Raw genomic sequence first — 25,926 nt, 5'->3', positions numbered from 1 at the left:
AATATGCGTATAGTCCGCAGTCCCATTGCGGCATGGCCGACCTCGACGTTGCCAACATTTCCGTCTGCGTGGCAGAAGCGGAATTCTTGTTTCGTCTCACGAAGCACCTTGTCGCATGTAGCTTCGTTTATGAATTTTACATAGACCGTGCTACTGACGATCGAAAATTGACTGCCGACAATGTCGGCAGCCGGGATCTTGTCTTCCTCTTTTAAAAAGCGTTCGACTTCGAGCGCCTTTGGTCGGGTAAAGTCGTTCCGAAATGAGAATTTTAAGGTTCATCTTCTGCATTGGTTTGCCATGGTCTTGTAGCGCTACGGCGTTGCATTAGTGTCGGCCGAAGAAAGTAAACAAGGCGAGCGGGCCCGCGCTGACGGTGGAGAGCACGTCTGCTACGCTCGGCTGCGGGAGCCGCACTCACGATGATGATGAAAACAACGCAAACACCCAGTCCCCGGCCGGAGAAAATCCCCAACCCGACTAGGAATCGAACCCGGGACCCCGTGATCCAGATGCAGCAACGCTAGCCACTAGACCACGAGCTGCAGACGTGAAAGGATATCAGTGATAATATTCGCTGATGACATTGCTACCCTCAGTGAAAGTGAAGAAGAATTATAGGATCTGTTGAATGGAATGACCAGTCTAATGTGTGTAGAATGTGGATTGAGAGTAAAACGAAGAAACATTTAGAGCAGCTACGTCACCACATGAATGTTTAACGAAGTAACCGGTAATATGTAAAAGTAAGTGTTCAGCGCGATGTTGCTTACGAACATCTGAGGTGACAGCTGAATCTACCAATTAAACACGCGATTCCGTACTGACAATTGTATATAACAATTTTGTGTAGGACAAGAGCTACAGCACGAAGTTTGATAGTATCCATATCAAAATGTAACTGTACCTTTTTGCTTAAATAAAGGCACTTAATTTTTTTTTATTTATGACGCACTGCCGAACCAATTCACTTTTCATTGTAGCGATCCAAGATCCCCTAATTATCTGCTACACCGGGGAATGAGACATTATCTATAGAAAACACGAGCGAAAGTTCTCGCATACGGCCAACAGACTATTTTGCTATATTTTAGAGATGTACAGCCCTGAACGCACCCTAATCCGTAGGAAAACTTTCGAGATGTTGGTGGTCTACGGAAGATTTTTCTTGACGATCTTTCAACTGCTTAGCGTGTAACCTGCGGACAATGGGAGCTGCACCCTCCAACAGAGGCTTGAGATGTGAGGATTGATCAACTCTTCAGTTTTTCTTTCACCTGTTATTTTTTTTGTATCTATTACGTGTAATTTCTTTTTTTTTATCTAGTTTGTCGATCCCATCCGTTTCCCAGGACATAGAATAATTACATTATACGTGTCACTATCTTATTTGCTTTCATAATTTATTAACAATCTTTTAGTTAATATCTACCTTGCTTAGGTTTCTTTTTTCCACATAACGGAAAAATGTACCTTGTGAAGATGCTTTACGTAAAGAAAACGCACTTCAGTACTTCCCACCGAGTGAGGTGGCGCAGTGGCTAGCACACTGGACTCGCATTCGGGAGGACGACGGTTCAATCCCGCGTCCGGCCATCCTGATTTAGGTTTTCCGTGATTTCCCTAAATCGCTCCAGGCACATGCCGGGATGGTTCCTTTGAAAGGGCACGGCCGACTTCCTTCCCCGTCCTTCCCTAATCTGACGAGACCGATGACCTCGCTGTCTGGTCTTCCCCAAACAACCCAAACCCAACCCAAACTTCCTGAAACGATTGATAACAAATTTTAAAGGTAGTTCAAGAGAAGAATTGTCTCTGTTCCTCGGTGGGAGACTTAATATTTGAAAAAAAAAGAATAGTCTGTCGAGAAACGCTAGTATTAGACGTCGTTACCTGTTTCAGGTTTCATTCCCAGAAGCGGTGAACGGCTCCCTACAATCTGACGTTAATCCATTTATTCTAACTTCCTTCTCTCCTCCCAACATTTCTCTGCTAGGCCTTTTTGTGGTATCTACGCAGTGGTCGCTGCAATAACCCCACCCTGAATGGTAGAATATCTGTTCAAGAGCATAATTTACGTGGAACGGCTGAATGTTGCATGCTATCCTTGCCTAAGTGGGAGTGTAAAGTCTTACTTATTTTAGGTAAATGAGAATTAAGCTTGGATACTTTCAACGACTGTGCAAAACAATCAAATAGCTGTGTTAACGAACATCGAAATGAAGATGTAGATTACAGTTAATTTAAGCTTCTATTAGCATAACTTTCAAACTATGGCGGTGCATTCTTAACAAACATAATCAACGATTATAAATGTTTCTTACGTTATCTCAAAGAAATTTATTTGGTATTCTATTTCTTTTCCAAGTGTCAAAGAAGACCAAATAAATTTTCTTAACATAATAAAAATAAAGGAAAATGTCATTCTTTCAACAAACAGAAAACCAGAATCCATAGACACAATACACGATCCACTTAGCATCGTCCCCATAAACAGAAGCTAGTTACACTAAATCACATCATATACAGAACTTTGTGACGGGCAAAACCTCTTGTTCGCTCTTATGTGGTTGGCCGAGCGAGGTGGTGTAGTGGTTAGCACACTGGACTCGAATTCGGGAGGCCGATGGTTCAAACCCGCGTCCGGCCATCCTGATTTAGGTTTTCCGTGATTTCCCTACATCGCTTGAGGCAAATTCCGGGGCGGTTCCTTTCTAAGGGCACGGCCGACTTCCTTCCCCAACCTTCCCTAATCCAATGGGATTGATGACCTCGCTGTTTGGCCTCTCCCCCCACATCAACCAAACAACCAACAACATGCAACAGAGGATGACAAGAGTGAAGGATGTTTCCTCAGCAGTAGGCCTACGCGCTGCCAGCTAGGAAGGCGCAAAGCACTGTGGGTGCAGGGCCAAGACTGGAAAAAGTCACAGGAATGTTGCGAGGCAGAGAGGAAGTTACTGCCCTTTTGTGCCCGAACACACGCAATTTCTCTCTCTCTCTATCTCTCCCTCTCTCTCTCCCTCTCTCTCTCCCTCTCTCTATCTCTCCCTCTCTCTCTCCCTCTCTCACGGTCAAGCTACACGCCCGCCCACACACACATACACACACACACACACACACACACAAATAAAAGAAGGCAGTCATAGACACACATTTCTCACCGTACCCGCACGGTCATTAAGTTTCGCGTATCCCTTTCCCTTGCCGTATAATAGCAAGAAATTATTAAGGCACTAAAACACTCGCACAAATATTCCAGCAAACGAAAACAATGCTAACCGCAACCACCTCATAGGGAATGGAACAAGTACATTACGTACCTTTCACACAACCGCTACAGACACCAAGAGCTTCAAATTAACACACCAGTAAAAGCAGGTGCTGAATATGTCATTCCTCATTATAATGGAAATAGTGACGTATGAATAAAACTATAAATTGAAGAAATAATGTTTCGTCCCACATCCATGACTTGTGTAGTTTTCCAACATGTTACGAATATAGGAAATCGCTACTACTCTCTTCTTTTAAATGGAGGAAAAACTAAACCTGCTTTCCCTGTGGATTCCAGTAGAGCGTGTTTTGTCTCTGCTCTTGAACCGGGTAATGTGGCTTTTGCGCAGTATTTGGTCTGACAACATATTTTAAGCTTAGACTGTGCCCAGTCTGCAGCAATTCAGGGTCGCCAGCTCGGGAAGCTTCCCGCCAAATTTTCGCACCGTTCAACTGCTGTCGAGAGACACAAAGACGCGCCTTGTAGTGTTCTCCCTAGTTCAACACAGTCAACTGATGACCGCTACCAATATATTATGGCTTGCACGTAGCCCTACAAGATTACAAAAGAACTGTGAGCTGTATTTGTGGAGACAACTGTGCAGTACGCAACTGCCTTCATGTAATAAATTTGATCTATACCCTAGCAACCTCACCACAAATGTCACAGCAGCGTTATGCGCCAACAAGAGGGGCAGTTGAGCACTTGAAACAGAACCTAGATCAGTGATGTTAGGTTTTCTTCAGCAGAATTTGCCTGACCCCTGATGATCCTTCCAATATACGTCTCAAGCATGCAGTCCCACAAGTTCAGGGGAAAGGAAACGTAACTGACTAGCAATCAACATGTTCTGAGTTCCAGGTTCGATATCCGCCAACACTGAAATTTTGAATATAAATCATCAGCAATGGCGACCAAAGACTTCCGGCGTAAGGATCTCTCATTAAAAAAAAAAATGGTTCAAATGGCTCTGAGCAATATGGGACTTGCATGGTCTATAGCCAGAGTTAAGCGGTATCCATAAAAACTTCCCGAGAGACAATCTCCACTCATTCCAAATTAATAATCTAATAATCTAAATGTAGACCAGATGTGGCTTAAATTCAAAGAAATAGTATCGGCAGCAATTGAGAGATTTGTACCGAATAAATTAACAAACGACGGAGCTGATCCTCCTTGGTACACAAAACGGGTTAGAACACTGCTGCAGAAACAACGAAACAAACATGCCAAATTTAAACAGACGCAAAATTCCCAAGATTGGCGACCTTTTACAGAAGCTCGAAATTTAGTAAGGACTTCAATGCAATATGCTTATTACAGTTTCCACAACGAAACTTTGTCTCGAAACCTGGCAGAAAATCGAAACAGATTCTGGTCGTATGTGAAGTATGTTAGCGGCAAAAAACAATCAATGCCTTCTCTGCGCGATAGCAATGGAGATACTATCGAAGACAGTGCTGCCAAAGCAATGTTACTGAACACAGCCTTCCAAAATGCCTTCACAAAAGAAGACGAAGTAAATATTGCAGAATTCGAATCGAGAACAGCTGCCAACATGAGTAACGTAGAAGTAAATATCCTCGGAGTAGTGAAGCAACTTAAATCACTTAACAAAAGCAAGTCTTCTGGTCCAGACTCTGTACCAGTCAGGTTCCTTTCGGAGTATGCTGATGCATTACCTCCATACTTAGCAATCATATACAACCACTCGCTCGACGAAAGATCCGTATTCAAAGACTGGAAAGTTTCTCAGGTCACATCAATATTCAAGAAAGGTACTAGGATTAATCCAGTAAATTACAGGCCCATATCGTTAACGTCGATATGCAGCAGGATTTTGGAACTATATTGTGTTCGAACATTATGAATTACCTCGAAGAAAACGATATATTGAGATACAGTCAACATGGTTTTAGAAAACATAGTTCCTGTGAAACACAACTAGCTCTTTATTCACATGAAGTGTTGAGTGCTATTGACAAGGGATTTCAGATCAATTCCGTATTTCTGGATTCCCGGAAGGCTATTGACACTGTACCACACAAGCGGATCGTAGTGAAATTGCTTGCTTATGGAATATCGTCTCAGTTATGTGACTGGATTTGTGATTTCCTGTCAGAGAGGTCACATTTCGTAGTAATTGACGGAAAGTCATCGAGTAAAACAGAAGTGATTTTTGGCGTTCCACAAGGTAGTGTTATAGGCCCTTTGTTGTTCCTTATCTACATAAACGATTAGGTTGTATGCAGATGACGCTGTAGTTTATCGACTATAAAGTCATCAGAAGATGAAAACAAATTGCAGAACGAGTTAGAAAAGATATCTGAATGGTGTGAAAATTGGAAGTTGACCCTAAATAACGAAAAGTGTGACGTCATCCACATGGGTGCTAAAAGGAACTCGTTAATCTTTGGTTACACGATAAATCAGTCAAATCTAAAGACCGTAAATTCAACTAAATACCTAAGAATTACAATTACGAACAACTTAAATTGGAAGAAACACATAGAAAAAATGTTGTGGTGAAGGGTACCTAAGACTGTGTTTTATTGGCAGGACACTTAGAAAATGTAACAGACCTACTAAGGCGACAGCCTACACTAGGCTTGTCCGTCCTCTTTTAGAATACTGCTGAGCGGTGTGGGATCCTTACCAGATAGGACTGACGGAGTACATCGAAAAAGTTCAAAGAAAGGCAGCACGTTTTGTATTATCGCGAGATATAGGAGAGAGTGTCACAAAAATGATACAGGATTTGGGGTGGACATCATTAAAAGAAAGGCGTTTTTCGTTGCAACGGAATCTTGTCACGAAATTCCAATCACCAACTTTCTCCTCCGAATGCGAAAATATTTTGTTGTCACCGACCTACATAGGGAGGAGCAGTCACCATGATAAAATTAGGGAAATCAGAGCTCGTACGGAAAGATATAGGTGTTCATTCTTTCGGCGTGCTATACGAGATTGGAATAAAAGAGAATTGTGAAGTAGGTTCGATGAATCCTCTGCCAGGCATTTAAATGTGATTTGCAGAGTATCCATGCAGATGTAGATGTAGAAAGGTACATAAATTTTGAAGAATAATAATTGTCAGGAAATGCAACCTAACTATTTTCCCATGTCACCTCTTTCGAAGGCCCCAGTATTCTGCTTCCTTTCAGGGCTTCTCTTCTGGTTTCTTGTTTCCTGCCTTCTTTCCATAACCACCTCTTCAACCGATTTCTCATTTGGAGAGTGGTGCTGTAAATGTATTTTTCTCAAGATGTCTTGAGTGAATTTTCCAACGTTAAAGCCCATTCTCTACAATACCTTCATCCTCCCTACGTCCCTATCATTAAACACAAGAGCTGCATCATAAGTTGCAACTCTGCTAACTGTAGCAGATGGAAACGAGAATTTGGTTTCAGGGCATAAACAAAGCACTTCGTTTGTTACTGTTTCTAAAAACAGAACAGAGTCAGAGATGATCTTACAACCAAAGAGAATATGCTGCGGCCTTCGAGATTTATTTCTTCAAAGTTAGTCAGGGAATTGTTGTTCACCGCGATATTATTGAAGTGTTGCTTGCCAGCCGGTGTGGCCGAGTGGTTCTAGGCGCTTCAGTCTGCAACCGCGTGAACGCTACGGTCGCAGGTTCGAATCCTGCCTAGGGCATGGATGTGTGTGACGTCCTTAGGTTAGTTAGGTTTATGTAGTTCTAAGTTCTAGGGGACTGATGACCTCAGATGTTAAGTCTCATAGTGCTCAGAGCCATTTGAACCGTTTGAAGTGTTGCTTCGAAAATTGGACGTGTAGAGAAGGTCGCGTCAAACATTCTTTCGGACTCTTCGGATGTGATTTCATCGTTGACAATGAAAACTTGTTGTCCATGTGTACTACTAAAATAAATAAATAGAATAAACAGAAAGTTGACATTTTCGGTCAGTTCGATGAACGTCTCCCCTTAATCATTTAACGCCCGTTATGTGTTGAAGACTGGAGATTGATGGTGTAACACATTCCATTTCCATCAGTGTATCGTGACACGATTTTACAGCACCTGGCGAAATGATACGTGTCCGGTTCAAATGGCTCTGAACACTATGGGACTTAACTGCTGTGGTCATCAGTCCCCCAGAACTTGGAACTACTTAAACCTACCCTAAGGACATCACACACATCCATGCCCGAGGCAGGATTCGAACCTGCGATCGTAGCGGTCGCGCAGCTCCAGACTGTAGCGCCTAGAACCGCTCGGCCACTTCGGCCGGCGTGCGTGTCAGGTACTCGAGCGCTAGATACTCACCGATGGGCAGGATGAGGAAGAAGGGGAACCAGCAGAGCAGGAAGCCGCCCACGACGATGCCGAGCGTCTTGGCGGCCTTCTTCTGTCGCCGGAACTTGGCGGCGCGTCCGTACAGCGTGAGGCGGCGACCAGCCTCCTGCCACGACTCGCCGCCCTCCTGCAACACGGAGTCATCGACGGTAGACGAGGCACTGCTCTGCACCCCATACAAGGCGCCAACTACCCACACTACTGTTACCTTTAAGGAGATAGGGAATGACTCTGATACTCTCTCCATGTCCATCTCTTTAGTGGTGATTGCGGGACTCAGCTGTTCGATAGAGGATGTCAAATTAAAACCTTTTCAGCCGTCAATTTTCAACATTTCATTTGGTAACCAGTTTCAGCGTTTTACTACGCCATCTTAGTCGGCAGGTGATGGTTGAAGTGGTCACCGCAGCAGATATCTACTAATAACAGTGTTGCTGGCCCCTGTTTTGATCACAAGCGAGGTAAAAAATGTTGTGTGACTAGGGCCTCCTGTCGGGTAGACCGTTCGCTGGGTGCAAGTCTTTCGATTTGACGCCACTTCGACGATCAGCGCGTCTATGGAGATGAAATGATGATGATTAGGACAACCCAGCACCCAGTCCCTGAGCGGAGAAAATCTCCAACCCAGCCGGGAATCGAACGCGGGACCTTAGGATTGACCTTTTTTTTCCATTTCGTTCGTTATTGATCGTTGTGTTTGGTCGTTGCTGACGTCGCAAGACATCCTGTTCAAGTTCGGTGGTTGATCCTTCCACTCAGTTTTTTATTACAGAGGCCAACCGGCTCTCTGACCGAACACGCTGAGCTACTGTGCCGGCATACATTCGGTCGCGCTGACCATTCAGCTACCGGGGGCGGACACAAGCAAGGTAGATTATATTATAAAACTAAAAACCCGCCTCCATTGCGAAAAAAGCACCTAGTGTTAAGTGTTAACCTTGGTTTCGGCGTAGATACCTACACCTTCTTCAGAACAACAATAAAACCCACAAGTGCCTAAGAAGACTTTTGTCAATGATTAAAAGAACACCACAGCTATACATTTATAAACGAAAAAGGAAAGGAAAACACAAACAGTACATATGTACAAAGTCAAAACCACTACTTACCTTAATGGTGTACGCTCCACCTCATACCGGCCTATGTTCGATGGGCCATGTCCCGCCATAAACTGCAGCTACAAACGGACGCTAACTTACTAGCCTTAAATCTCTCCATGCAAATGCCGGGATGGTTCCTTTGAAAGGGCACGGCCGACTTCTTCCCCCGTCCATCCCTAATCCGATGAGACCGATGACCTCGCTGTTTGGTCTCTTCCCCGAAACAATCCAACCCCAACTTACTAGCCTGACCCGCTATCTCGCCGGGTCAGGCTAGTAAGTGAGCGACCGTTTGTAGCTGCAGTTTATGGCGGGACATGGCCCATCGAACATAGGCCGGTGTGAGGTGGAGGGTACTCTATTAAGTTAAGTAGTGGTTTTGACTTCGTACACATGTACTGTTTGTGTTTTCCTTTTCTTTTTCGTTTATAAATGTATAGCTATGGTGTTCTTTTAATCATTGACAAAGGTCTTCTTAGGCACTTGTGGGTTTTATTGTTGTTCTGAAGAAGGTGTAGCTATCTACTCCGAAACCTGGGTTAACACTTAACACTAGGTGCTTTTTCGCAATCGAGGCGGGTTTTTAGTTTTTTAACATATTAACCAACGATTGCTGACACGCTGCGATGTTGAAGGTTCTTAAGGTAGATTATACCTACAAGTCGGTAAAGGGCATGAAGATGGCTTAGTAAAACCCTGAAACTGGTTGCTCAATAAAATAATGTTGAAAATTGAGGCTCAAAGGCGTTTAATTTTACATCCTGACTCTGATACAGTCGAGGAAATTCACACGTTTCTTTTGTCAACGATGTCGAAGTTCGTCTTCCTTGCACGTGAATCACGGAGTGAATGGCATGATATGTAAAACAAATCGAAAACTAACTGCAATGACGGAAAAAGAACGCAACACAAAAAAATAATGTAGAGTAATGAAATTTCGGGAATATATTTTTCTAGGTAACATTTAAGTGATTAACATTGCCAGAACCCATATAAGTGTAAGAGCGAGATATGCCACTGAAAAATTGAAATGCCGGTACATTACCATCCGGCGTAACCGCCAGAATGTTGAATGCAAGCATGCAGCCGTGCATGCATTGTATTGTACAGGTGCCGGATGTCAGTTTGTGGAATGGAGTTCCATCCTGTTGCACTTGGTCTGTCACTACAGGGACGGTTAATGCTGATTGTGGATGAAGCTGGAGTTGTCGCCCGGTAACGTCCCATATGTACTCAACTGGAGGCAGATCTGGTGATCGAGCTGGCCAAGCCAACATGTCGACACTCCGCAGAGCATGTTGGGGGACGTTACCCTGTTGGAAAGCACCCTCTGGAATGCTGTTCATGAATGGCAACACAAAAGATCGAATCACCGGACTGACATACAAATTAGCAGTCGAGAGAGCTTCTGCTGTCATACGAAATCGCATCCCAAACTATAACATCAGCTATAGATCCAGTGTGGCTGGTTGCAGGCCCTCCAATGGCCTCTTTCTAAGTAACATGCGGTCATCACTGGGACCAAGGCACTACCAGATTCCATCAAAAAACCTTGCCCTCCAATGAGCTCTCACTTGGCTCAACTGGAGTCCCAAAGGACAATAATTTGAGGTCAGTGGAATGCATGCTACAGGGCGTCAGGCTCGGACCTGCGTTTCAGGTAACCGATTTGTAACACTTCATTGTGTCACTCTGACGCCAACTGCTGCTCAAGTTGATGCTACAGATGCAGCACGATACGCCAGGTCCATACGCCAATACGATGGTCTTCCCTCTCCGTAATGTCACGTGGCCGACTGGGGCCCGGTCTTCTTACAACTGTACCTTCTTGTGATCACCATTGCTAAAATCATGTACAGTGGCTATAATTCCACCACGTCTTTCTGCAGTATCTGAGAAGGAACATCCAGCTTCTCATAGCCCTATTACACGACCTCGTTAAATCTCAGTGACATATTGATAATGGCGTGTTTGTTGAATTAAAGGCATTCTTGACTAACATCAACTTACCACCTCCAATCTCAAAAGTAACTAACGCTTTCGAGCCTTACAGCGTGTATTTAGAACAAACCTGATTTTCATTCTCATAGTGATGCTACCAGCGCCACTGTTATGCGACGGGCGCCAAACGTGAATAGACGTCAACTTTCAGATGTGGAGACACGCTTACACCTCACAACTCCTTAATGTCGCGATTTTTTTTCGTCAGTGTACATTAGTGTTGAGCCCGATTTCTTTGTGTGTTGATGATCTTGCTGGCGGCCTTCCCGAACAGACTGGGTTATCGGTAGGAATGGCATTAGGGGGCCGGCCGGAGTGGCCGAGCGGTTAAAGGCGCTACAGTCTGGAACCGCACGACCGCTACGGTCGCAGGTTCGAATCCTGCCTCGGGCATGGATGTGTGTGATGTCCTTAGGTTAGTTAGGTTTAAGTAGTTCTAAGTTCTAGGGGACTTACGACCACAGCAGTTGAGTCCCATAGTGCTCAGAGCCATTTGAACCATTTGAATGGCATTAGGGTATATCTCTGCAGCACCTGAAGCGATTTGAGCTTGACACGTACAATACGCGACTAACTAGAATTTTAACACTCCATCCCTCGGGATGTGATGCCGACCGACCGCCGTGCCATTTTCTATCAGTGGCGTCATTTTGATACAGTATGGAATCCATGAAGTCAGCTCACAGTTCTCCCAGACATTAGCACTTTTACAGAGATTGGAGTTGGGAAATTTCGGCTATCTTGTCCCTCACCTCCCCCCCCCCCCCCCAACCCCCACATCAATGAAAAATTCTTGACAGTACCTGGAATTGGATCCGAAATGTCTGTATGACAGCTTTGCTACCGTGTCTGCCTTGGGAAAAAAATACTTTTTTGCATAGGGTGCTCCATCAGATTCTGTTTATGCTTACTGAACTAGTCACATATTTTAAGAAGCAGATTCTGGCGCGAACTCCTGCAATGATACGGCAGAGCTCGTTGTTTTTTACTACGCTCACAGTTACCATGGCTACATGGGATTTATATTTGGTTCGCTGCTGTCTTTCTGTTTCACCGATGATGCCTTCAGGAGCCAAGAACCATTTCGAAAGACAATGCAAAGCCATGTAATATTATAACTGTTCAACACTATCACTGTTATTACAATCTTCAGGAAGGTCGCCTAGGAAGACACTTCCTGTCTAGAAACGGGTGAAAAAGTGGAGATTGACTTGTACGTATTTTCCCTGTTACCGTATGCAGTGACCTTGACATTTCCCTTTTCGACTACGACACAGTTAGTGTCGCCACCAACACACTGCGGCCTGGTTGCTAAATGGTGAAAGCGCCGTGACTTGCTCATTCTGCTAAATGTAGCTATGGTAGGGAGCCTCTATTATCACATGGCGTCGAACACGCAGGTAAACAATACTCAGAAAAATTATGAAGCGATCACGTTTCGTATCCTGAATGCAAAGCCTTCAACGGCTAATAATTCTGACTGGTTGTTCCTAACGACACCTACAGAATAATTCGACGGTGTTGGTCACCTGGGGAGAAATAAGGTATGTCTGTGGTATTCTGACGGCCTGATGGCCGATATTCCATTTACTGTAATACCGTCCAGTTGCACATGTCAGTGTATTAGTCAAAAATGGCTCTGAGCACTATGGGACTTAACATCTTAGGTCATCAGTCCCCTAGAACTTAGAACTACTTAAACCTAACTAACCTAAGGACATCACACACATCCATGCCCGAGGCAGGATTCGAACCTGCGACCGTAGCAGTCCCGCGGTTCCGGACTGCAGCGCCGAGAACCGCACGGCCACCGCGGCCGACTCAGTGTATTAGTCCTCATAACTAATAACCACTTGTGTAACAACGATATCGTAGTTTAAAGATGGCTAAGAGAACCAAATATATTCTAGACATATAAATCCTCCCATACCACGGATACGTTACAGCAACCTTCATGATATACTTTCAGTAAAAAAAAAAACTCTATGTTGCAAATGACAGCAGGAGCTTTATTTATACCTTTCGCCTTCTCGAGGCATGTTCAGAAGTTCTGCATGGGAAGAAATAAATAGAAATTGCGGGTGCATTGGGTATCCCAGTGCAAAAAAAAATCGACTTTGTTTGAGGAACTGGAGATTGTGGAACAGTCTTATACAGCTAAATATCAACTAATTACTAAAATCAGACGCTCTAGGAATATATATATATATATATATATATATATATATATATATATATATATATATATATATATCAATTATTTGGTGGCTGTAATCTCTGTCTTCCTCTACAGTTTTTAGCCGCTCAGCTCCAACTAATAACATGGAAGTTATTTCCGGTGCCTCAGCAGATCTTCTACCATCCTGTCCCTTCTTCTTGTCAGTGTTTTCCACATATTTCTTTCCTCGCCGATTCTGTGGAGAAGGTCCTCACTCCTTACCTAAAGCCCATTCAGTTTTCAACATTCTTCTGTAGCTCCACATCTCACATGCTTCAATTTTCCTCTGTTCCGGTTTTCCCACAGTCCGCGTTTTACTATTATAGAATGTTGTTCTCCAAACTCTCAGAAGTTTCTTCCTCAAATTAAGATCTATGTTTAATTTAGTAGACTTATCTTGGCCAGTAATGCCCTTTTTGCCAATACTAGTCTGCTTTTGATGTCTTCCTTGCTCTTCCGTCAAGGGTTATTTTGCTGCCTAGGTAGCAGAATCCTAACTGCATCTATTTCGTGATGACCAATCCTGATTTTAAGTTTCCCGCTGTTGTCATTTCTGCTACTTGTCATTACATCGTCTTTCTTCGTTTTACTCTCAGTGTATTTTCTACTGTCATTAGGCTCTTCAATCCATTCAGCAGATCCTGTAATTCTTCTTCACTTTCACTGAGGATAGCAATGTCATTAGGCAATCTCATCTTTGACATCCTTTCACCTTCAATTTTAATTCAATTCTTGAATCTTCCTTTTATTTCTGTCTTGCTTCTTCGATGTATAGATTGAACAATAAGGGCGAAAGACTACATTCCTGTCTTAAACCCTTTTTAATCTGAGCACATCGTTTTTGGTCTTGCACTCTTATTGTTCCATCTCGGCTCTTGTGCACATTGTATGTTACCCGTCTGTTTTTATCAGAATTTCGAACACTTGCGCCATTTCACATTATTGAATGCGTTTTCCATCATCAGCCGCAATTGCAGAATTGCCTCTCTGGTGCCTTTATCGTTCCTGAAGCCAAACAGATCGTCATCTAACACATCCTCAATTTTTTTCGTTCTTCTGTATATTATTCTTGTCAGCAACTTGGATGCAAGAGCTGTTAAGCTGATAGCGCGATAATTCTCACACTTGTCAGTTTTTCCAATCTACGTGATTGTCTGGCTGATGTTTTTCCAAAAGTCGGATGGTACATCGCCAGACTCACATATTCTACAGATCAACGGGAATAGCCGTTCTGTTGCCACTTTCCCCAGTGCTATTAGAAATTTTGATAGAATGATATCTATCCGTTCTGCTTTATTTGATTTTAAGTCTTCCCAAGTTCTTTTAAATTCTGATTGTAATACCGAGTCCCCTATCTCTTCTATACCGATCGCTGTTTCTTCTTCTATCGTGTCATGAATTAAGTCTCCCCCTCATAGAGGCTTTCAAGGGGCTGTTCCCACGTAACAGCTTTCTCCTCTGTATTTCAAAATATAATTATTATTTATTGTATTTCCAAACATGTAATCGCCGCCTTCCGGAACTCGAGTCCGCTGCGTCGGCAGCTTCCTACTTGCCATTCTTACTTAGCGTCTGCAAATGTTGTTATGTATTCACGACTACTACAATTAGTGTTGCAAAATTTATGTTTCAACATTATATGTGTGGCCCTATGTTAGCACTGTTGCATGGCTTCGCCGAAGTTAAGAAACATCGTCTTTTATATGGTTCCACTACGAATTTGCCTTTTTGTTGCTAGTTTTTGCCAACATAAAACAAATATTTTGTTTTTCAGTTTTGCATTCTAGGTACATACCAAAATGTTAGCTATTTGTGATTAATGAACAACACGGAGTTCCCAACCCTAAGTCCCCCTTCATTCCGATTTTTTATATAGTGTTTTTTTTGCATTTATTTAACCTTCTCAAGCTAGACAGGACCATAAGCCTATTTCTACTTATTTTTTTCCCATTCAGAAATACTACAGATGGTCAAAAAGGCGAAACACGTAACTAAAGCTTCTGCTGTAACTTGCAACATAGACTGTTTTTCTTACTCAAAACGATTCCTTACAGTTTTTTGCCTGAGTATTGCAATACTGACTCTACGACTTATTTTAGAAGAAAGATTAAGAAAAGGCAAACCTACGTTTCTAGCATTTGTAGACTTAGAGAAAGCTATTGACAATGTTAACTGGAATAGTCTCTTTCAAATTCTAAAGGTGGCCGGGGTAAAATACAGGGAGCGAAAGGCTATATACAATTTATACAGAAAGCAGATGGCAGTTATAAGAGTCGAGGGACATGAAAGGGAAGCAGTGGTTGGAAAGGGACTGAGACAGAGTTGTAGCCTCTCCCCGATGCTATTGAATCTGTATATCGAGCAAGCAGTAAAGGAAACAAAAGAAAAATTCGGAGTAGGTATTAAAATCCATGGAGAAGAAATAAAAACTTTGAGGGTCGCCAATGACATTGTAATTCTGTCAGAGGCAGCAAAGGACTTGGAAGAGCAGTTGAACGGAATGGACAGTGTCTTGAAAGGAGGGTATAAGATGAACATCAACAAAAGCGAAACGAGGATAATGGAATGTAGTCGAATTAAGTCGGGTGATGCTGAGGGAATTAGATTAGGAAATGAGACACTTAAAGTAGTTAAGGAGTTTTGCTATTTGGAAAGCAAAATAACTGATCATGGTAAAAGTAGAGAGGATATCAATTGTAGACTGGCAATGGCAAGGAAAGCATTTCTGAAGAAGAGAAATTTGTTAACATTGAGTATAGATTTAAGTGTCAGGAAGTCGTTTCTGAAAGTATCTGTATGGAGTGTAGTTTGGACAAGAAGAGAATAGAAGCTTTCGAAATGTGGTGCTACAGAAGAATGCTGAAGATTAGATGGGTAGATTACATAACTAATGAGGAGGTATTGAATAGAATTGGGGAGAAGAGGAGTTTGTGGCACAACTTGACAAGAAGAAGGGACCGGTTAGTAGTACATGTTCTGAGGCATCAAGGGAATTACAAATTTAGCATTGGAGGGCAGCGTGGAGGGAAAAAATCGTAGAGGGAGACCAAGAGATGAATACACTAAGTAGATTGAGAATGAGAGAAGAAGCTTGCACAGGATAGAGTAGCATGGAGAGCTGCATCAAACCAGTCTTAGGACTGAAGACCACAACAACAACAACAACAACAACAACAACATTGCGATCGTGCGTTGTTGCAAGATTAGAGAGGAGCGAAGGTAGACTGCTAATTCCTACACAGTTGATGACCAGATTTGGCCAATAACGTGGCAGCTATGGCAGAACCGGTAGACTGAATGGTAAGCTACAGATGACGAATGTGGATGTCCAAGCAAAAGTAGCCGAGGGTGGGAGAAGGGGTGGTGGATCCGTTTCATTGGTTGACTCCACAGAGACTGTGGATGACGGTGCTAGCTCTCCTGTGGCCGCTAGTCAGTGATGACCCGCAGTAGATTAGTTATTATTTGGGGGTAATAAGGGATTCGTGCTAATCTGGTTCTAGGAATTTGGCATGCTGCTCTGGCAATCGTGGATTCACTTGCATAGAATTCCGCAAGGTGTCCCTGAAGAATTTGTTTTTCTTAACTCTGATGTTTGCCAGTGTTTAGGATTAGAAATGCCCAGTAAGCCATCTTCTGCGATGGTAGTGCAGACGACAAACGAATGTAGTATGGTCGTTTAAGTGTTTTCGTCGTTTTCCCATTGGATTTAATGTATACATTTTTTGAATTTTGTGCTTTCTTTACGATTAATTTCAGTAACTATTAAAACAGTTAAACTATAAATCATGAAGTAAATGTTAATATTTCTTGTATACTACTTTCTGTAGCAATGTGAAAATACGACCCGCATTGAATTCCACGTAGCGGTTGCCGAAAATTTAAGTAGTGATAAACAAATACGATGAGCTAAAACATTATGACCACCTGCTTAACAGCTTCTTTGTCCGTCTTCGGAACGAAATACATCACTGATTCTCCGTATCAGGGATCCGAAAGTCTGTTGGTAGGTTTGTGGAGGTACGTGGCATTAGATGGCTACGCACAGGTCATGTAATTCACGTACACAACGGGCCGCTGATTTCTGTACGTGGTGATGGCGCGCTATAGTGAACCAGATGGATTCTGTAGGATTTACATCAGGTGAATTCGGTCGCCGAGACATCAACGTGAGGTTCTCAAACGACTGTAGCACGCTTCTGGCTCCGAGTCACTAATAACTGTACTGCTGAAAGATGACGCCGTCGGGGAAGACATCAAGCATGAAGGGATGCAGGCGGTTCGCAGCTCTCAACGTGTCTTCGATTACCATCACAAGTCCCATGCAAGCGCAGGAGCATGTCTCCGATAGCATAATACCAGCCTGCGTCCTGGCGCGCTGCACATTTCGAGCCGCCGTTCACCTCGACAACGGCCTTTCTGGAGACGAACGGCGATCTAGTGTAGCAACAATGTTATTCACACGAAAAGCTGACACGTTTCCATTGATCGGCGGTCGAATCCCGATAGTTTCGTGCTCACTGCACTCGTAATTGATAATATTTTGGGTCAACATGTGAACACGTAGGGGTGGTCTGCTGCGGAGCTCAGTGTTCGACAATGTACGGTGAACGGTGTGCTACGGAAGACTTGTGCTTCCACCAGCGCTGTGCTCTTTCGGCAGCGGTATCAGAGATCACCATCTGTCCTACTTTACAGATCAGACAAGCCTCTGAACCACACGCTTTGTGAAGACTCTTGGACGTCCAACCATTTAGTGCCTAGTGGTAGTCACGGACTGCGACACCACCAGGTGTATTCCAACGTCACGTTGGGCAGTGCTCATAATACTGTTTCGGCCCATCAGTATAAATACACTGTTACGACCGTATAGTAATTCTAGTAAAACATAACGTTGTGATCCTGTTGCTGGAGAGAGCAAGGTAAGGAGTGTGGAAAACGGAATCGGTAACAAGTTACTTCTCTCGAGAAACTGGATAACGAATAAAGGCTTAACGCTTTCGTTAATTAGGCTTATTACTTTCACTCCATTAGACAGCACAGTGAGATTCAGAATTTCATTCAGGACAAATGATTAAAGTCTGCCAAAGGATTTTAAAAATTTCTGATGATGAGTCTTTGTGAATTCCAGTTGCTGAGAAGTACATTGTCCATTTACACATGTTATGCACTCACTAAAGTAAATGTATTGATTAATTTATCCATGATAGTTGTGGCTGAGCCGCGAAGTTGTGGATTAGAATGCATTATGTGAAAAACAAGAGCTATAGAAGAAGAGGCAGCTGCGTAGCTCAGAGTATTGATGAAGACATGTATTACGCCAAATGTCGAGTTGTAGTAGCTGAAAATTCAAACCCGTCTTGGCATGAATAAAGCTTCACTATCTGATCAAACGTATCCGGACATTACTATGTAGTGCATAATTAACGAATGGATGGCACAAGAAGTGGACCCGTCAGTATAAAAGGAGGCGGAGGGTGTTTTTAGCAGAGAAGCAGTAAGAGCAGAGTGAATCGATCAGTAGAACTCAATGACTTCTAACGTGGACTAGTCATTGGATATCACTTGAGTAACAATATCATCATGGATGTTTCATCACTTTCCATGCTGCTGAAGTCGACTAATGATGGTGTAACTGTGGAATGGAAACACGAAGAACAACCGCAGTCAAGCCACCATGAGGAGACCACATACTGTATACTGAGGAAAAGAGGCCATAGAGCATAGCGGAGGGCGGTAGTAAAAAATCGCAAGAAACGAACGGAGGGAAACACTAGTGAATTCCAAAGTGCTACCACCAGTACAGCTAGCACAGTAGCTGTGCGTATGGAAACAGTGAGCGAACACCTCCTCATAACCCACATTTTCCCGCAGTCAGCGCTAAGCGACGGGCGGCCGCTGTGGCCGAGAGGGGCTGGGCGCTACAGTCCGGAACCGCGCGCCTGCTACGGTCACAGGTTCGAATTCTGCCTGGGGCATGGATGAGTGTGATGTCTTTAGGTTAGTTAGGTATAAATAGTTTCTGGGTCTAGGGGACTGATGACCTCAGGTGTTAAGTGCCATAGTGCTTAGAGCCATTTGAATTTGCTAAGCGACGATTACGGCGGTGTAAACAACGGCACCACTGGACAGTGGACGTCTGGAAACGAGTGACTTGGACTAATGAGTCACTTTGTACCTTGTGGCAATCCAATGACAGTGTCTGGGTTTAGCGAATGCCTGAGAAACCTGTAGTGCCAAAAGTGAAGAACGATGGAGGACATATTACAGTATAGGCCTCCTTTTGTCGTTAGGGTGTGATCCCCTTATTACGCTTAAGAAAACGCTAAATGCAGAGGTGTATGGATACATTTTAGAGCATTTTGTTCTGAGGAAAGTAGACGAACATTTCGTAGATGACGACTGTATCAGCCATTCCCACATAGATAGACACTTCATTGAAAGAGTCCCCAGAAATGTTCAAGCCGTCTTAAAGGCGACGGATGAGACACTCCATTTTAATGTCCACTAACAAGTGTCTGGATCCTTTTCATCAGGAAGTGCATATGAAAACTGTTTGTTTGCTGCAATTCTTCAGAGAAAGATAAACCTGTAGTTTCAAATGACTAATACATTTAAAGGTTCTTCTAGATCACCTTTAGAACGTTTCACCGTAACAATTGGGAACAGTTGAAGAACGAACAACGACACCGCGCAGGAGACGCTTCAGGTTTCGCAGCAGTGAATACAATAATTATGTGCACAATTTTTTACATCTTTGCTGTTTATACTTTCATAATTAGTAGAGCAGAATCGTGGAATATTTCAGAACTACTGCAATTGCGAAAGATTTATAGTGACACCCCAGTAATTGAAATTGGGTTTACCCTCATGTAATTCATTTAATAATCTGCCTTGATTAGAAATCTGAGGAAAAATGTGCTTCTACGATGGAAATTAGCTCTTTGCCTTAGTCCCGTGCTTCTTTATTATTCAATTATTGATCCGCTTTGCACGCTAATTATGTTTACGCCAAAACCACGATTAAATGCAATGAGATTTCCAGCAGTAGATGTCTTTTATTTATTAATTTCACTAGCAGCTGTAACACAATGAGGTGAAAGAAGTCATTGGATACCTACTAATATGGTGGCGGACCTCCTCTTGTCTGGAGTAGTACAGCAGCTTGACGTGGCATGGACTCAACAACTCATTGGAAGTCCCATGCAGGATTACTGAGCCATGCTGCCTCAACAGCCGTCCATAATAGCGAAAATTTTGTGGTGCAGGATCTAGACCTCACGATTGTGGCCCATAAATGTTCGATGGGATTCATGTCGGGCGATCTGGATCGCCTAACCATTCGCTCGAATTGTCCACAATGTTCTTCAAATCAGTCAAGAACAAGGCGCATTGTCATCCACAGCAATATCATTGTTGTTTGGGAACACGAGGTCCATAAATGGCTGCAGATGGCATCCTAGTAGCCAAACTTAACCATTTCCAGTCAATGATCGGTTTAGTTGGACCATTCAATGTAAACACAGCCCAGACCACTATGGAGCTACCACGAGCTCGCACAGTGCCTTGTTGACAACCTGGGTCTTGTATCTGCGCCACACTCGAACCCTACCATCAGCTCTTACCAACTGAAATTGGGACTCATCTGACCAGGCCACGTTATTTCAGTCGTCTAGGCCCGCACCAATATGGCCACGAGCGTAAGAGAGGCGCTGCAAGCGATGTCGTGCTGCTAGCAAAAGCACTCCGTCGGTCGTCTGCTGCCGTAGCCCATTAACGACAAATATCCCCGCACTGTCCTAATGAACGTGTTCGCCGTACGTCCCACGTTGGTTCGGTTATTTCACCCAGCGTTGCTTTTCTCTTAGGGTTGACAACTCTACGCATACGCCGCTGTAGTCGGTCGTTAAGTGAAGGCTTTCGGCCACTGTGTTGTCCGTGGTGTGACGTAATGCATGAAATCAGATTTTCTCGGCGCATATTGACGCTGTGGATCTCGGAACACTGAACTGCGTAATGATTCCCGAAATGGAATGTCCCATGCGTCTAGCTACAATATCATTCCGCGTTCAAAATCTGTTAATTCGGCCATAATCATGTCGGAAATCTTTTCACATGAATCACCAGGGTCCACATGACAGCTCCGCCAATGCACTGCCCTTCTGTACCTACCGCCATCTGTACATGTCCATATCGCTATCACATGATTTTTGTCACTTCAGTGTGTAGGCGATGCACTAAGTAGTGACCACAGACGTGTTTATGATATTAAGCATGCTTTATGTAAGGGCTCCTGTTACTTATCGATGCAAGCAGTCACTGAAGAATCTTTGCAAATGATGTACAATCAAATCCAAAATTTGAGGACAGCAGCTGTCAGGTACCTCATAGATATTACGCCAGTGACAGCTAGTTTAAAGAACAGAAGACTGTGGAGACAAGTTGAAACATGTTTGATGCGTAAAATCAAAATTATAAACAGTAGTGAATTCCAAAGTCAGATCTCTAACACTATATTTTTCTCGTGCGTACCCTTCACAAATCTCACATTACCAGACTGAATTTCGCAAGGTAGGGGCTGATGGTGGTTTACCTAAGACATGCATATTAAAAGCTTATCCAGTATCATCTTCTGTTGGTACATTCTTGGCATGTTATCTGTGAACTAAGTGAAATGAAATATGTCCAGTTGGTGATATTTAATAGCATCGAGCAGCCAAATTTCCGTTTATTTGTAGCGCAATGTGAATTAAACCGTAATGGAGTTGATCGTTAATGAGCTTTGGGAAATTTTATTAACGGTGCATAGAACTGAACCCTCTTGTAAAACGTATCGTGGAGTATCATATAAAGTTATTACGTTGCATTACAGTAGTACTGCCTGAACCTTGCTACGGCTGGGGTTGGGGGAGGGAGGGGTGGGGGGATGAGCCGGCCGCGGTGGTCTAGCGATTCTAGGCGCTCAGTCCGGAACCGCGGGACAGCTACGGTCGCAGGTTCGAATCCTGCCTCGGGCATGGTTGTGTGTGATGTCCTTAGGTTAGTTAGGTTTAATTAGTTCTAAGTTCTAGGCGACTGATGGCCTCAGAAGTTAAGTCGCATAGTGCTCAGAGCCATTTGAACCATTTGGTGGGGGGATGAGGTTGGGGGAGGGGGGGGGGGAGGGAAGAGGGATTAGCTTTCCTGCTAATTATGAAATAACAAGGTAAAGTCCTGTCAAGTGCAATGTTATGCTTTGTGTTGGTTTAACGTGACTTGCTAATTAGTAATGACATATTTTAATAGCAATCGTGTCGAAACCTAGCGCAGCGTATAACAAAAATGTAAAAATACGCGTAAGATACAACTCGCTTTTATGAAACATAATTTACGATTTGTGAGCGCTCAAAAAGGTGGTTAAACGTCGCATGGATAATTCAGACTGCGAAGCTTAGACGAGGTCTGTGAACAAAACTTTAAAGAGGATTAGTATCATTTGTAAAATAATAATAGAAACGTTTTATAAACCACTGTTATTGTTTTCCAAGACTCACGCAACAATGTTCGTGTATTTGAGGTCTCATATTTTATTACTTCATTCCTTCTTATCAAACATTTAATCAGTCTTACTTAACATCAGTTATGTCAGCTCCGGGAGGGGACTGCCAAGGGGGAGGTTACCATGAGAAAAAGATTGAATAATCTACGAAAGGATAACGTTCTACGAGCCGGGGCGTGGAATGTCAGAAGCTTGAACGTGGTAGGGAAACTAGAAAATCTGAAAAGGGAAATGCAAAGGCTCAATCTAGATATAGTAGGGGTCAGTGAAGTGAAGTGGAAGGAAGACAAGGATTTCTGGTCAGATGAGTATCGGGTAATATCAACAGCAGCAGAAAATGGTATAACAGGTGTAGGATTCGTTATGAACAGGAACGTAGGGCAGAGGGTGTGTTACTGTGAACAGTTCAGTGACCGGGTTGTTCTAATCAGAATCGACAGCAGACCAACACCGACAACGATAGTTCAGGTATACATGCCGACGTCGCAAGCTGAAGATGAACAGATAAAGTGTATGAGGATATTGAAAGGGTAATGCAGTATGTAAAGGGGGACGAAAATCTAATAGTCATGGGCGACTGGAATGCAGTTGTAGGGGAAGGAGTAGAAGAAAAGGTTACGGGAGAATATGGGCTTGGGACAAGGAATGATAGAGGGGAGAGACTAATTGAGTTCTGTAACAAGTTTCAGCTAGTAATAGCGAATACCCTGTTCAAGAATCACAAGAGGAGGAGGTATACTTGGAAAAGGCCGGGAGATACGGGAAGATTTCAATTAGATTACATCATGGTCAGACAGAGATTCCGAAATCAGATATTGGATTGTAAGGCGTACCCAGGAGCAGATATAGACTCATATCACAATATAGTAGTGATGAAGAGTAGGCTGAAGTTCCAGACATTAGTCAGGAAGAATCAATACGCAAAAAAGTGGGATACGGAAGTACTAAGGAATGACGAGATACGTTTGAAGTTCTCTAACGCTATAGATACAGCAATAAGGAATAGCGCAGTAGGCAGTACAGTTGAAGAGGAATGGACATCTCTAAAAAGGGCCATCATAGAAGTTGGGAAGGAAAACATAGGTACAAAGAAGGTAGCTGCGAAGAAACCATGGGTAACAGAAGAAATACTTCAGTTGATTGATGAAAGGAGGAAGTACAAACATGTTCCTGAAAAATCAGGAATACAGAAATACAAGTCGCTGAGGAATGAAATAAATAGGAAGTGCAGGGAAGCTAAGACGAAATGGCTGCAGGAAAATACATTGAATACATTGAAAGCCTCTATGAGCGTGAAGATTTGTCTGATGTGATAGAAGAAGAAACAGGAGTCGATTTAGAAGAGATAAGGGATCCAGTATTAGAATCGGAATTTAAAAGAGCTTTGGAGGCCTTACGGTCATATTAAGGCAGAATGGATAGATAACATTCCTTCAGAATTTCTAAAATCATTGTGGGAAGTGGCAACAAAACGACTATTCACGTTGGTGTGTAGATTATATGAGTCTGGCGATATACCATCTGACTTTCGGAAAAGCATCATCCACACAATTCCGAAGACGGCAAGAGCTGACAAGTGCGAGAATTATCGCACAATCAGCTTAACAGCTCATGCATCGAAGCTGCTTACAAGAATAACATACAGAAGAATGGAAAACAAAATTGAGAATGCGCTAGGTGACGATCAGTTTAGCTTTAGGAAAAGTAAAGGGACGAGAGCGGCAATTCTGACGTTACGGCTAATAATGGAAGTAAGGCTAAAGAAAAATCAAGACACTTTCATAGGATTTGTCGACCTGGAAAAAGCGTTCGACAATATAAAATGGTGCAAGCTGTTCGAGATTCTGAAAAAAGTAGTGGTAAGCTATAGGGAGAGACGGGTCATATACAATATGTACATCAACCAAGAGGGAATAATAAGAGTGGACGATCAAGAACGAAGTGCTCGTATTAAGAAGGGTGTAAGACAAGGCTGTAGTCTTTCGCCCCTACTCTTCAATCTGTATATCGAGGAAGCAATGATGGAAATAAAAGAAAAGTTCAGGAGTGGAATTAAAATACAAGGTGAAAGGATATGAATGATACAACTCGCTGATGACATTGCTATCCTGAGTGAAAGTGAAGAAGAATTAAATGATCTGCTGAACGGAATGAACAGTCTAATGAGTACACAGTAGGGTTTGAGAGTAAATCGGAGAAAGACGAAGGTAATGAGAAGTAGTAGAAATGAGAACAGCGAGAAACTTAACATCGGGATTGATGGTCACGAAGTCAATGAAGTTAAGGAATTCTGCTACCTAGGCAGTAAAATAACCAATGACGGACGGAGCAAGGAGGACATCAAAAGCAGACTCACTATGGCAAAAAAGGCATTTCTGGCCAAGAGAAGTCTACTAATATAAAAAAAAATGGTTCAAATGGCTCTGAGCACTATGGGACTTAACATCTTAGGTCATCAGTCCCCTAGAACTTAGAACTACTTAAACCTAACTAACCTAAGGACATCACACAACACCCATCCATCACGAGGCAGAGAAAATCCCTGGCCCCGCCGGGAATCGAACCCGGGAACCCGGGCGTGGGAAGCGAGAATGCTACCGCACGACCACGAGATGCGGGCCTACTAATATCAAATACCAGCCTTAATTTGAGGAAGAAATTTCTGAGGGTGTACGTCTGGCGTACAGCATTGTATGGTAGTGAAACATGGACTGTGGGAAAACCGGAACAGAAGAGAATCGAAGCATTTGAGATGTGGTGCTATAGACGAATGTTGAAAATTAGGTGGACTGATAAGGTAAGGAATGAGGAGGTTCTACGCAGAGTCGGAGAGGAAAGGAATATGTGGAAAACACTGATAAGAAGAAGGGACAGGATGATAGGACATCTGCTAAGACATGAGGGAATGACTTCCATGGTACTAGAGGGAGCTGTAGAGGGCAAAAACTGTAGAGGAAGACAGAGATTGGAATACGTCAAGCAAATGATTGAATAATCGAGGACTCAAGCCCAAAACACGGATACACATCTTCATCTACAGAAGGGGAAAACATAAGGAGGAAAGCAAAATATGTTTTTGATTCTTATCTATGATCTTACTTAATCTCAGACCGAACTTACTCACTGAATTACTGATTTAATAGTTCGTTAAAAATTTCCAGCGTAATTTCTAGCTACGATGGACGGCTGAAAACATACTTTTGTTACCAATACAGGGCTAACTCTGTCACTTCTGTACAATCAATTGAAGTGAAAATGACATACGCGAATATATTTCACCTATCCCCTATAGCGTTTTACACCACTTAATTCGATCAATATCATTTACAACAGCTTGACTGCCGAATACAGAGATTGTAGGAAACATCATATTAGACAGAAAGAGCCCCTGCCCTTTTGAATTACTCCTACTCGTTTCAACATTCTATGGATATTAGTTGCCTACCAGTGAGAATACTGACGATTGCCAACACG

At 43.1% G+C, this 25,926-nt stretch overlaps 1 protein-coding gene across 1 annotated transcript in view; it reads right to left on the bottom strand.

The window, feature by feature from the left end:
• Positions 1 to 7,848, bottom strand: part of LOC124712760 (alpha-1D adrenergic receptor-like) — a 72,558-nt gene extending 64,710 nt beyond the window's left edge. The window contains exon 1 of the mRNA XM_047242900.1: positions 7,566 to 7,848. Within this exon, the coding sequence (XP_047098856.1) occupies positions 7,566 to 7,848 (283 nt within the window). The remainder of the gene's footprint in view (positions 1 to 7,565) is intronic.
• Positions 7,849 to 25,926: the final 18,078 nt, after the last annotated feature.

Source organism: Schistocerca piceifrons, chromosome 1 (assembly GCF_021461385.2).
Source record: "Schistocerca piceifrons isolate TAMUIC-IGC-003096 chromosome 1, iqSchPice1.1, whole genome shotgun sequence".
Taxonomy (NCBI): Eukaryota; Metazoa; Arthropoda; class Insecta; order Orthoptera; family Acrididae; genus Schistocerca; species Schistocerca piceifrons.
Note: the sequence above shows the minus strand (reverse complement) of the source record. Positions and strands in the feature narration are given on the sequence as shown.